Source organism: Mytilus edulis, chromosome 1 (genome assembly GCF_963676685.1).
Source record: "Mytilus edulis chromosome 1, xbMytEdul2.2, whole genome shotgun sequence".
Taxonomy (NCBI): domain Eukaryota; kingdom Metazoa; phylum Mollusca; class Bivalvia; order Mytilida; family Mytilidae; genus Mytilus; species Mytilus edulis.
Genome location: NC_092344.1, coordinates 116,126,030 through 116,141,364, shown reverse-complemented (window position 1 = coordinate 116,141,364; position 15,335 = coordinate 116,126,030). Strand labels below are relative to the sequence as shown.

General features: G+C 32.2%; 1 protein-coding gene across 1 annotated transcript; it reads left to right on the top strand.

Annotated features, from left to right (window-relative positions):
• Positions 1-954: 954 nt before the first annotated feature.
• On the top strand, positions 955-11,563 carry LOC139501732 (indolethylamine N-methyltransferase-like). Its single transcript, XM_071290882.1, has 3 exons — positions 955-1,415; positions 5,806-6,013; positions 10,208-11,563. Exons 1-3 carry the CDS (start codon positions 1,262-1,264, stop codon positions 10,626-10,628), a joined length of 783 nt encoding a protein of 260 aa, XP_071146983.1. The 5' UTR covers positions 955-1,261; the 3' UTR covers positions 10,629-11,563.
• Positions 11,564-15,335: the final 3,772 nt, after the last annotated feature.

The following is a 15,335-nucleotide window of genomic DNA, read 5'->3' as shown; positions in this document are numbered from 1 at the left end:
GAAACGTAACCACACAAACCGGCACCTGGGCGATAGATGTGTGGTAGTAATGTCAGTAACAGTGGGACATATTTATTTCTATTTTTGAGTTGATAGTGATTTTATTTATTGAAATGATTTTAACCTGCCGAGTTTAAGTAACTTGTAGTGTTATGTACCAACTGTACAAGAATCTTCTTAAAGTAAATGAAAATCACTCTTTTATTCCCAAAAAAGCCACATATATCTTACTGACCTTTTCATTAGTCTCCATGTCTACAGTAATCATTTGTGTCCAGTAAAATCAACTGAAGCTTAAAAGATGAACTTTGAACGACTCTACAAAATTTGAATCAAACGATGAGATAGCACATCTTTCTATTTACCAAAAACAAAGTCTATAGACTCACAAAGCACATCAAAATACCCCAAAATGATAAAAAAGGGGTTCAAATTAGATACAGTAAACCCACTATTTGAACAATTTTATGTATTTATATATGATCCTAGGCCTACTGGTTTTTCAATTTTATGAATCCCAATTATAGTACTTTTTGTAAAATTTTGAATTAATAAGAAATAGAAAAATAGAAGGGCTAGGATCATATATAAATACATAAAATTGTGCAAATTTTGACAAATACATTTTTTGGGGGGAGTTGCTTTTCTCTTCAGACAACGTTGATATATATTATCTGGACATATTTCTTCATTTTTGAATTAACTGACGTCCTCCCCTTCTTTGACCGAAATGAATTTTGTTATAATAAGATGCGTTTTAATGGGCGATAACGCATACCCAACCAATGATGTTCGTTCATCTATGAGGCCAATGTCTTGTGAAGCACAAATTATCAATACATTTTGTTAAATAAAAAGTGCAATATTATTACGACAATGTAATATCATTACTGGTGATTAATATTTTACACATTTTTTCAACTTTTTATAAAAATTCCCAAAGTTACATTTCATGGGATTTTTTAGCCATGTTTCACCCTTCGAGAATCTATTTCTTTTACATAAGTGGTAATTAAACCAGTATTCAACACTTGACAAAAATAAACGTCGGTAATAGTATTATCTTTATATATACCAGAACATGTTTTAATTTAATTTTAAATAGTACCGATTTAAAATCATAAACATTTGTTTATTGATTTCTGAATGAATTACATGCTTCTTAACCGAGAACAATAATTATTGACACTTGCTTTTTATATATAAAATGTATTCCACTTAACTTTTACCATACATATAAAAGTGATATCAACACATTGAGATGGCGGAAACAACCAAAATACTTTCTGGTGAAGATTATGTGAAGCATTTTGATTCAAAGGCATATACAGGAGCATTCTTTAGTGAGATTGAAATCGATGGATATTCGTTTGCAAAATTTAGATTGGAAACTCTACACAAAATATATTCAAAAGGTAAAACGCGTACATTTATTTGTAGCAGCTAAGTCAATGACATATACGTTCAGATTATTTTGTTAAACGATTATGCTTTTGATTAATCTTTCATATTTGTAAACTTTCATTTAAATATGCATCTTCGCTAGCCAAGGGTTACGATCCACTCCCGCTCTCTTCACCCTTGGCGGATTGAGATAATATTTCGGAGACACAAGGTAAGAATTTGTATTGGTTGCAGTAGAAACTCGCTGCATCCAATCAAAAAGCGCCTATAACATTATCACGTGTAAATGTAGAAAGTGTTTGTAAACAATTGCCACGTGTTTATTGTGCAACAAGTCTTTACATCACTAAACATACGACTATATTTAGTGACAACTTGAATGTTTTTTATCAACAAATAGAAGTTCCTGTGTATGTTTCATGCACAAATGCATGGATGTTGACGTATATTTTCGTTTCCGGCTTTACCAAGTGGGTAGAATCTGGACACTATCGTGTTTTTACCTCCAAATTGAAGAGTTCAAGTGCTACCATTGGTCAAGAATAATGTATTCGGAATGGGCGTGACTTTAATCTTCCGATAGATGGCGCGACATTGATATAACAAATGTTGGCTCAATCTGCCAAGGGTGAAGAGAGCGGGAGTGGATCGTAACCCTTGGCTAGCGAAGATGTTAAATATGAAGAGTGCATCTTTCGAATGATATTTAAGTACCAGTCTTTATAAGAATAAGTCAATTTAGAAAAAATTCAAAACATGAACGAACCCCGGCGGCGGATCTGAGGGTTCAAAGCGGGTCCAGGGAAAATAACATCCTGATAGGGAATTTGAAGTTGGAAAAACCCATCGGAAGCGAACCCATTATCAAGAAATAAATACTAATTCTGTCATTTGAAAAATACCATATAGTCGGCTATAAAAGTCCCCAACATAAAAAAAGAAATAAAGGCAACAGAATTATACCGCTGTTCGAAAGTCATCATTCGATTGACGGAATACAAAACCGGGTTACAAACTAAAACTGAGTTTAACACATCAACTATAGGGAAAACGATACTATTACATTTTCCCAGCATTAGGTTGGCCTTTTGTGTACCAAATGCAGGTGAAGGAAGTCAACTTAGAAGCGCTGTTATTGAATGTAAGGATACAATATTATATTTTTTTATGTATCAATGAATAACTGCAGTGTGTATATTTACAATATAAAATTTTGAAACCTATTGAAATATATTCTAGAGAATAATTCGAAAAGTCTTCAAATATTTAATAAATTTGGTGTAAAATGACGGTGTGCGTTGATAACATAAACAAGCTCCGTTGGAAGTTGGCCTAGATACTAATTGGCTTCAATCTTTAAAGCAGGTATTTGTTATAAAAAGTGGCAAATTAAAAAATGTTAGTATTGTCGCCTATAACAGAATAAATAGTACCGTTTTCCCTAGTACAACTAAAAACCAAAACGACAATGCAACACCCACAGAAACGAACTATAAGATAACAATTGTCATTTTCCTGACTGGGTACAGGACATTTTAAGAAAAAAAACGGTGGGTTATTAGAAATTTTATAAACCAGAAAACTACCGGCTTATTTATATATATAAAAAAAACTAGCTGAAACATGTTTTCGAGCTCTCAAGCATTCCCTTGCCTGGACAAAGTGGTGTAACAGCACAACATAGAACAAACTGCAGAAATCAGTTGCAATTTGCTTAAACAAAAAAGATTAGTACTAGACACAAAAACCACTAACATTACCACGAATTACAACAATCTATTGATTTGGAATCTAGCATGCATTGGTTTCAGAGAAAAATAGTTTAGTCTTCATTTCAATATTGTCCTTCCACTACTTATTTTTACATCAACCTTTTTTCCCCTTTTATATGCACATAATTCGTTAATAAATGCAAAAATCAATAGATGGTCAGGTGAAATATAAAAATGGTAATCCCCTATCGTATCGGATACGATGTATCACGTTGAAACTAAACTATATGGACATGTTGTCTAGACACCGATACTTAAAGTAACAAAATGCACGTTCACGCGCTTTTACTGGCATTCTATTCATTAATAATTTTTTTTTACATATTTTGAATTAATTAATCATAACTCTCGAAGTTTGTTAAAATGTTTCATGTATCATTTTTTCATAAATGAATATGTCCGGTAAGGGCCGATTTTGGCCTCAAATTTCAAGTTAATCTGACGAAAGATTTTGGACACTTTTTAAACACTTAATTAAGTGTCTATTTTAGTTGATTCAATTAGTTTATGTGAAAGATTTTAACTGATTTACCCATTAAAAACGCTACGATTCTAGCTTAAATATGAAAACCCTATAAAATATGCCACAAAATGTCACTTTTCAGATGTTTTTTTTTGTCAAAAATGAAGGTGGCCGCATCCGATTTCATCCTCAACCTTTATATATATTATGTATTATCATCAAATACAACTTAGGTAGCAATACACAGTTAGGAGTTTAGTTTCGCATTTTGGCCCCTGGGGATTTTTCAAATAGGAAAGTTATTGTGTAATAAAATTCATTTTTAGACAGATGAGTGCTAATTTAGCCTTCAAAGATGGTTTATAAGTGCATCACGATTATTTTTTACATGTTTTATGGGCTGTTTTCTGTATGACAATCCGTATTTTCATAGCTAGACCGGCCAACGGTCCAGAAATTAATGTACTGTTTACAAACACTCTTTTTCTACAGGGAAAACGGTACTATTTATTCTGCCATAGGCGACAATACTAACATTTTCTAATTTTACCACTTTTTATAATAAAAACTTGGATAAAACAGTTATGTGTGGTGTTAGTACTTTATTACTCAATTTTAAAAATTGAAGCCAAATAGTATCATGACCAATTTCCAACGGAGCTTGTTTATGTTATCCATGCCCACCGTCATTTTGCAGCAAATTTATAAAATAAATATTTCAATAGGTTTTAAAATTTATATTGTAAATATAAACACTGCAGTTATTCATAGATAAATAAAAAAAAAATATTGTACCCTTACATCCAATCACGGCGCTCCTAAGTTGACTTCCTTCACCTGTCTTGGGTACACAAAAGGCCAACCTAATGCTGGGAAAATGTAATAGTACCGTTTTCCCTACACGAAGTTTTTGACGCAATTTTACAAAAAAAATGAGATGAAAGACATATGAATTTCATTGGATTTGCTGAATGATATATGTACACAGTTTCAGAAAAGGTATTACTATAAGCGATTGAAATTCTACTTTTAGCCAAATTTTGGGGAAATATGTGACATCTTCCTCCCCCTTTTTGCAATATTTTATAACAGATAAATGCAGATTGTTGCCATGGATACACCAATTTTTTTTTATATTTTACCATTTTATATACTGGATATAAAATCTATGGAAGATTCTGATTACATACATATGCCCATATATGACACAAACAGTAAGCTTGATATTGCAAGAAAGCAATGAAAAGGGGTGGTAAAATTCATAAGGGCAAATTTTTGTATTTTTTCCTTGCTGTTTATTGCTACCTTACATTTCAATATTAAGAATGAACACAAATGCGGCCACTGTCACTGAAGACGGAAACCGTCTAAAATTTAACTCAATTAATTAATATTAATTTACGTTTTTGATTGAGTTAGGCCTGTCAATTGATATTTTATCGTGTGTTTTTCAATGTTAAGATGTTATGCTATTGTTTCAGAAAAAGGGAGAAGGTTTGGATCCATTAAAACGTTTAATCCCGCTGCAAATGTTTGCACCTGTCCTAAGTCAGATATCTGATGTACAGTAGTTGTCGTTTGTTTATGTAATTTATACGTGTTTCTCGTTTTTTTATATAGATTAGACCGTTGGTTTTCCTGTTTGAATGGCTTTACACTAGTATTTTTGGGGTCCTTTATAGCTGGTTGTTCGGTGTGAGCCAAGGCTCCGTGTTGTAGGCCGTACATTGACCTATAATGGTTTACTTTTTTTTTTAAATTGTTATTTGGATGGAGAGTTGTCTCATTGGCAATCACACCACATCTTCCTATATCTATCAAATACTAAAATTGTGAAGGTTTCAGTAATTTAGCATGACTTGATGATGCTAGTACCCGATATATGTACATTGTATTATCAAAAACAGCCCGTATTTATGTAGCAGAAGCATTCTACTTTACAATAAATAACTAAAAATTTACATTTTTACAGATTTTGTAAAACTGCTATATTTTGGGGCCAAAAAGGGGTCTTACCGGATTTACTCCTTTCAAAAACAGTACTAAGTTTGTTGAATGCACACAAAAACGCATTAAAAAACAGTAACACTTCCAATTTTCTTTACTTTGCCTTAACTCAAAAGTATTTTTTCCATGCATATATGATTTCAAGTATCTAATTCTCAGGTCACATAAGAGGAAAACTGCTACTTGAGATTGGATCTGGACCTTGTATACACACAGTAATACCAGCAGCAAGTTGGTTTGATGAAATAATTTTGACAGACTTTTCACCCAGTAATAGAGACATGCAAGAAAAATGGCTGAATAAAGACCAAGGCGCACATAACTGGGACAACTTTTTCAAATATTACAGTAAACTGGATGGTAATGAGTAAGTTGGTATTTACAGTAGGAGTTTATAAAATAGATGCATCGAGGGCAATTTTCAACAACAAGAGTAAGACAGACGGATTTTTATCATTCTGATATAAGTTTAGTTCTCTGATTTCGGTATACTTATATGTATAAAGAGCACGCGAGTCAGTATGGTTCAGATTTTTAATTTGATTTCATTTTTGTAGAAACGAATGTTGGGAAAATAACAAACGTCACGTACCAGTGAATTTTAATTAATGTTTTAACATGTTTGTATAATTAAACTGAAACTATTAATTCAACAAAATAAGTGAAGCAGAACAAAAAGGATAAAAGCAACCTTAATAAAAATGTGTTAATAACGGAGGATTGATTTTCTCATTTCGAAGACAGTCGTTTGATGTATAAATACACAGCCGGGTGAATGGTGTGAACGGGCTATGAAATGTTATGCTGTCCTTATCAACTTTGTATATAAACTTATGCTCGTGCTGTGATGTACACATGTTTGAACAAACTGTCGTTACAACTCTCTTGTCTTGTCACGCGAGTCGTATATGTTGGTGCCGTGACCAGGATACTTATGTATGTGATTGATTTGTATTCCATTTATTGCTTTTTCAAACAACGACTGATGATCGAGAATGTAATGTTGGATTATATTTTTTTTTCAAAATGGAGTAACATAAGTTGAACGTTTCACTCAAAAGGTATATGAAAACGGCATCAACTCGATTGTTCAAACTCACAAAAACGAGGAATAGATGTACAAGATGTAAGTACAATTTACATGCTCAACACCTTTACTTGGATGAACGTATAATAATTTCTGTTTCTTTAAAATAATGTTGATTTCATAAGCAAAAATGTTACTCATTTATCTTGAATATTGAAGAATTAATTCATTGTAAGTTAAAAATATTAAGAAATACTATCAGAGAAATAAATTATCTTTGTTATTTTGAAACCTAAATCCTAGTAAGTCATACCTGATGCTCAGCCATGAAAATGGTGCACGTTTTTTTGGTAGTATTAAAACACAATATAGTAACAATTTTTTTCTATGAAAATAGAAAACACTCTTATTGAAATATTTTTTTTTATAAAATGACAGAATTATCTTCAGAAAATAGCGCCTAAATGATAAAAATAGATACAAATGTTTTGTGTATAATGACAGTTTTGAATATTTCTCGATAGATGAAATATAAGTATATATTTATATATATATATATATTCTAAATTAAAGAATATTTGTACTTCATGTATATTAACAATGTTTAAATGAAATGCATGATTAAAAAAGGAAATCTATAATTAGAGTTTAAAATGAAAATGTTTTCCTATTATAGATTTGGTAAGGTTAATAAGTACTATATATACCATGGTTTTTACAAGTTAACATATTTAAACAAACGAATCCGAAGGATGAGTTTGTTTAAATATGTTAATGAGTAAGACACATGGTATATAAAATTTGTAACATAAATTGAATTTTTTCCTTTGATGTTTTTATGAAATAATTTGCTTAAAAAGTGTGGGGAGGGAAAACCATGGTATATAATATGCAAATTTATGTTGTACCATACTTTGCTAATTAAATATGCAACTCGACTAGAATCCAAAGGAAAAACGGCGGAGCTTCAGCCATGGTATAACATATTCATTTTCATGTTATTCCATGGCTGAGGCTCCACCTTTTTTTTTAAATGTATCCGCCTCTAAAATATTTAGGAAACTATAAAACATACTAAAAGGTCAAGATCTTCATTTGTTTTCATTTTATAAGAAAAAGCAATAAATTATGTGTACCACATTTCAGGAAACCCTTTTCAAACTACATAGGATTGTTACGAATTCCCTTAATTTTCGAAACAATTGCTAAATGTTTCTTCTTTCAGTTTTGAAAAAAAAAAAATGTAAAACTATCATTTCCTTTGCGAAAATTCAATCTAAATTCGATTTAAAAAGAGGGGTACCTATACAAAAAGGAATAAATATCGGCAGGGGCGGATCCAGCCATTTTAAAAAGGGGGGGGGGTTCCTAACCCAGGACAAAGGGGGGGTTCCAATTACATGTCCCCATTCAAATGCATTGATCGTCCAAAAAAAAGGGGGGATTCCAACCCCTGGAACCCCCCCCCCTCTGGATCCGCGCCTGATCGGCTACAAATATCTGTGAAAAAACATGATTAGGGGACGTACACTATCTACGCCCCTGAATCCGCCACTGTTAAAATATTGTTTTATCATTCAAATTGTGTTTTAATAAATAATTTAATAAAATAACGGAAGAGAAGCATTTTTCAATTAGATGAAAATTCTGTAAAATATGATTAATTTGTATGATACATTGAAAAAAACAAAACAATTCTTACCGTCATTAGAATAATTATTTAATCCTTGTCGCTGGAATCCGACACTTTTGTTTACCTCAGTCTGATGACATTATGAAATTACCTGCGCCTACAATCATACACGGGGCGCAAAACTAAAAAAAAAATCAGGGAAAATCCGACATTTTCTTTACTTTCTGCAAATTCAGGGGTTCTATCACATGAAATATACAGACGATCATACACGAAGCGCAAAAGTGACTTGCGCGAGCTTCCATTTCATTGGATAAAACTGTAACGTAATCAATTTCCAATATTAGTTGAAGGTCTTGAAGCTGTCAATCATTTTATTTATATTACAATACGGATTAAACTGTTGATAACTATATTATTTAGGAATTTAAGACTTCAAGATATGGAAATAGATATCCTATATTTAATGGTAATGAACAATAACGCGATACGAATATAAACTTTATCTTATAACTGATTCAATAATTTTTTTAAAGAAAAACAAAAAGGGTCATAAGGTCATCTTTTACCTCCTGTAAAAGTTCTGAAGTATGTTTTAGAGTGAAGTCAGAATACGTCTGTTGATGAAATAAGAATATCAAAGAAAAATAAACAAAAAATGAATTGAAGTCAACAAAAAAAGACAAATGAAAGTTAAACTTTCTCTCAAAAGTTTCCAGTTATCATAATAAAATTACGACAGCAATAAGAAAAAGTCAGGAAAACAACCTGCTCAATGTTATATAAATGACTGTGAAGGTAAATAAACTCATCATAGATACCAGGACTAAATTTTGTGTATACGCCAGACGCACGTTTCGTCTACAAAAGACTCATCAGTGACGCTCGAATCCAAAAAAGTTAAAAAGGCCAAATAAAGTAAGAAGTTGAAGAGCATTAAGGACCAAAATTCCTAAAAGTTATGCCAAATACAGCTAAGGTAATCTATGCCTGAGGTAGAAAAGCCATAGTTTTTCAAAAATTCAAAACTTTGTAAACAGTTAATTTATAAATATAACCATATCAATGATAATTCATGTCAGCACAAAAAGTGCTGACTACTGGGATGGTGATATCCTCGGGGAAATAAATCTCCACCAGCAGTGGCTTCGACCCAGTGGTTGTAAATAAACTCATCATAGATTCCAGGACTAAATTTTGTATAACAGCATGTTAAAACACTTGTTACCAGCTCGGTACTTATAATTTTCTTACATTTTCCTTTAATAAATTTGGATATTAAAAATAAATAAGGTTCCGAATCCCCCAGCAAAATTGACATTGAATGGACTGGCTATTTTGTAGTTCCTATTTTAGTCTTATATCTCTTCGCGAGTTCGGTTGTTTATATACCATTGAACTGTATTCTATAGACGATAAATCCTTGGCGAGGCAAATTAAATACTTTTTTTTTCCATTTTATAGCACACATGAAGAGACATAATATCAATAATGTGGTCATTTTTATAAATTTCCTGTTTACAATTTTTTTTCTCGAAAAACTAAGGATTTTCTTTATCCCAGGCATAGATTACCTTAGCCATATTTGGCACAACTTTTTGGAATTTTGGATCCTCAATGCTCTTTAAATTTGTACTTGTTTGGCTTTATAAATACTTTGATATGAGCGTTACTGATGCGTCTTATTAGACGAAACGCGCGTCTGTCATACTTAATTACACTCCTGGTACCTTTGAAAACTATATACTAGTACTGCATCAAATCATATCTAGAACAATTCAAAAACCCGGCTATGTAATTTGGTCTATGTCGCAAAATTTCTCCTCGTACCACATCTCCTTATTTAGGAACTACATAATGTAACCACACGTATTAATTTTTTTCTTTTTATGTATTTCCAGAGCCAACTGGCAACAACTTGAAGCCACTTTAAGGCCAAAGATAAAACGAGTCCTTCCCTGCGATGTATACAAACAAAACCCTCTCGATCCAATTCAGTTAGATCCAGTTGATGTCATCTGCACGAGTGCGTGTCTGGAATCAGCCTGTCTAGATAAAGATGCATATCACAATGCGATGAAAAATGTAGTATCTTTGTTGAAACCGGGCGGAAAACTTATTCTGATCGGAGTTCTCAATTGTCCTCAGTATACTGTTGGGAGTGAAATTTTCAAGTGTTTGCCCATCTCCAGGGACGAAGTTATCAACACAGTTAAAGCAAATGGTTTAGATGTAATTGAATTATTTGATGACGATTCTTCGGCAGAAGAGGGCACAACAATATTTAATGGAACAGTTGTCATACTTGCCGAGAAAAAATAACTGGCGGTGGTGTTAAATCACTTTAGTACAATTAGTATTTTTGACTATATCTACATAATCTTTGTCTGTCAATAAACCCGAATTGAATTAACAGAAACCGGGACCTCTCTTACTAAAGTTTTCGCCTGACAGTGTCAATTTGATAAGACTATGATCAGATTTTATAGACAGGACAATGGATGTTTTGGTAACACTGCTTGACAAAAAAATGAATATCAGCCAAAAATTGCATTATTCCACGCTTTAAAGAGAGGATTTAGTCATACAGTGTGCTGGTGTTCTAATACGATTGGGTTCTGTCTAAAATTTTAGTCATTAAACCAAATATTTGATGACTGGTGTACTATTACACTGACCAAGTCTTCTATTTGTTGAAACACACTTACACCGGTTTTAACAAAAACTAAATTTAACAATAACAATATAATACTGCATGACAACATGCAATATTCTGATTACAGTTACAGATAAGATTTTAATGATATTCTTTTTTTTAAAGGGCCCTAACTTTACTACTAACCGTATATTTGAAATATAACACGCTCACTGTCCGTGTGTAAAATATATAGTGTCAAGGTGTTCACTTTTATCCAATGATATACTAGTATGTAGAAGTCTACAACTTGAAGGTTATATCAATTGTATTACACATATCTATCTGTCCGACCGTCTGTCCGTTACAAATCTAATTTCTGGATGATAATTACAGCATCACTTGTCTAATTCTTTTAAAATGCAAATACAATATCAAGTACCATAAAATACAGGTGAAATTTTATTCTATACCTTTTTCATCTACAGCAATAACATGAATTATTTTAAAAGGGCAAGTTCACTTTTGATAGAATTATCTTTTACCGTTTAATAGAAATTTCATTGTAATGCATTGTAGTAACCTTAAAAGTTTTGTTTGAATAAAGTATCTCTTGATTTAATCTTCTAACTTCAAACACAATATAATGGATCATAGAATACAGGTCAATTTTGATTTTGCTGATTTTGAAATTAACTGTTCAACAATGACAAGTGTGTATACAAAATAACAAGTTCTTAATTGCACCGAATTAAAAAAAAAATATATACTATCAAGACTATCAAAAATTGGCTGTAAAGATTAAAAAAAGACAAGAATAGACGAGACCCATGACAAGCACATTAATTATTGTTATTATACATTTTCCCACTCGTTACACGAATATGCTGAAATGTCTGCAGTTGTGATTTGAAAGGGGTTCCAGTAGGTTAACACTACTAGGCATAACCTTTCGGTCAACTTGGAAGTTCTAATTATTATCCAAAACTTAAAGTAATTTTAAAAAAACTTAATTAAAATTTGGTCTACACGAACAATAATTCAGTCGGAAAGATAACGATAATCAAGACACTAACTATCCCAAAATTAAACCATCTGTTTTTACCATTAAAAGCATCACGCTATGCTACTCACACAACTTATAAGTACAAAAAATAAAAAAAATAAAAAATGAACTCCGAGTAATATTCAAAACCAAAAGTCTGTAGCCAAATGGCAGAAGCAAAATTTCAAACGAATGCATAACAACTGTCATATGTTTTACTTGGTACCGGCATTTTCTTCTGTATAAAATGGTGGATTAAAACTGCTTTTATAGCTAGCTAAACCTCTCACTTTCATGACAGTCGCATACAATTCCATATATTGAAACGATATGTGAACAAAACTAACAGACATAATAAATAAAATGTGAATATTAGGGGTTATTGGTCCACACTCAACATTGTTTTATAATCTTAATCCCGATAAAAACAAACAAATATATACCCAAAAAAAACACAAAACGGCGTAAAGACAAAGCACATTAGCAAAATTGAAAGACAATTATGCAAAAAAACATTCCATAGCTCAATAACACAATTACAGGATGTATAAGTACAGAGCCAGGTCATATGTAACAAAGAAACACAAAATTTCATTTAGAGAAAGCACATTTGCAAAAATGAAAGACAAAAATACAATTTGTTTACCATAACACAATCACAATGACAGGATGTATAAGTAAAAAACAAACTCAACAGTAAAACATAATATTCATAAAGACAAATAATAGAATGCTATAACATGTTATAATTTGATAAACAACGTCAGTACCCAAAATCAATATTTCAAGACCATCGTGTATTATTTGTAAAGTTGATATGGAATATTTATCGAAACAAATGTATTGCAGTTAAGTCTGCCGCATGTCGTGACTTATATCTAAGAAATTTATTATTCGAGTCGACTGAGATCGAAACTCCACGACGAATGATATGATTTCTGTTCACCAATAGTTAACTTTCCATTTCTATGCAGCAACATTCAAATAACCCCTGCATATGGAGTATATATTTCTCAGCTGATACGATATTCCTGAGCTTGTGTTTCCTATCATCATTTCCTTCATAAATGCGGCTCAAACGTATGCTATTGTAAATATGTTACAAATGGTAAAGTTATCCCTTCAAAAATTGTTCGGCCGCCATCATAAGTTGGTTGACCGTTATTGGAGAAATGTGCCACATATGATCATGGATATGTTCCAATTGTCGGTACCACAACCCCGTCCTGTTTTTGTATTTTGTGACATAAACGAATAAGACTCATTACCCATATTGTATTTACCTTGAGCAACACGATGCATGTAGTTGTTATAGTACTTATAGGGGCTAAAATTTTCAAAATTTGGAAAATAGAAAAGTCTATAAATTTTCCACGAACTATATTTTCCTTATTTCATATTGATTGTAACATTTATAGTAGGGTGCCCAGTATCGAAAAAGACGTCTAGTTAACGAGTTTAAGTTAACGGATAACACACGACTATATTTATATGCAAACTATTGGAAAATCATTATATTTTCCAATCATGAATATCGTCGTATGCTGCCGTGGTCACGTTTTTCAAAATTTTGTGGTTTCTTAGGATACCCACAGATACATGATCATATACAGACCATCTTCAACACAAAAATAAAATTATTACATTCTGTGTTATTTGTTCAAATGATACTTATCATTTAGCTTAAAAATTAAATTTATCATATAACTAAAGCTGAAATGATTTATATAATTTAAGTTTAAGTATTTCATGATTTAAGTAAGACTATTTTTTTTAGCTGAAATTTACCAAATTGTGAACGAAAGAAAATTTATTGCGTGTTACTTTCAAGGGATTTTTACTCTGATTACACCAATAAGACATGGTTCATATGTGTGCCAAATATCTTTCGTGTAATGTTAATCGCATTGAAGAAAACAGCAATTTAAAACACAAATTTACTGATAATTCTGCCTTGATTCAAACACGCCTTTTCTCGTGTCGTAATCGTTTTGTAGCTTACACTATCAGGTCATTAACTAGGACAATTGTCACTGACTTCATTTCTCTTCTAAGCTTGTTGTGTGGTCGATTTGTATATTTGGATTAGTCTAGTTAGTTTGAAGATCGTTGTTTTGCAATTGGAAATATTTTTTTGTTTTTTTATAACTTTAATTGCTTTTTTTGAATTGATGGTTTTGTTATAATAGTAATATACAAATCAAATCCTTAGGTCACGTTTCAGATCCGGAATATGGCACATATTCAGTCATGTTAAACTATGCCCATCAAACCCGACACGAAGTAGAAATGAAAAACAATGGAATAAGTGTGTTATATATCAGGGTTCTTCTACTAAATTGCTTATTAATACGCAAGGAATAAGCACAAACAAAAGCTTTATCGAGGCTATTGGAGCACGGAAAGAGTTTAGTTTATTGCATGCATGATGCATCAGACCTAGACAATCTTCGTACTGATTAATTCAAAATGTTGTACCAGGCACCATTCTTACTATAAATATTACACTAGCAGACACAACTGCAGTTATTTTAAAGCTGAATCAAGTTCTTGTTCGTCTGTTAAAGTGTTTCAGGTCATATATAGAAGTCGTCAACTTCCTGACTGGAAAAGTTTCTTTAGGTCAGTGAGATTTAGCAGGCCTTAATCAGATTTCTTGGCGAATCGATTGTCAGCATCATGGTAGATCAACAGTTACTATGATACATGAGGAAGCCATAGTCTAGCTAGCACTTCCAAGGACCCTAAATCAGGTTTTAAGAATTATTTTGTAAGCCCGATGAAGTAGATACTCGCATGATTTTACATGCTGTTCAAGAGTTCGGGGTGAAAGGAATCATGGGTAGGATAATAACAAAGTCACAAGATACAAATGTTCTAATATGATGCGTTTCCTACATCCACTCCATGCAGCATACGCATGATCTATGGTTTTAAAGAGGCACTTTTACTTGTATACAACATTTGCGCCGCTATATACATGTCCACGAAATATGTAAAAGTCTCAGTTTGCCATCTTTAACGTTCTACCAGCCGCACATGCTGTAACATGATGCGACGAAACGTAATCGGTCCTGTTTAGGATCAGTAAACGCAATGCTTTTTAGTCTTGAAGGACAATCCAGATGAGTTCACCGATTTGTCAAACCTATCTAATTGTGACATCGATGAATCTATAGATGCAGTTCGAGGTCTTGTTGTCAGGTTGAATGATCTCAAGTCAAAACTAAAAATAGATCACCGTGACCTAAACAAATTGAGCGTAAAATTGGCTATAATTTAAAATTTCTCCCTTGTCAAACTTCCTCCTTGTGAATCTACTTTTACACAATATATAATAAGAGCTTCA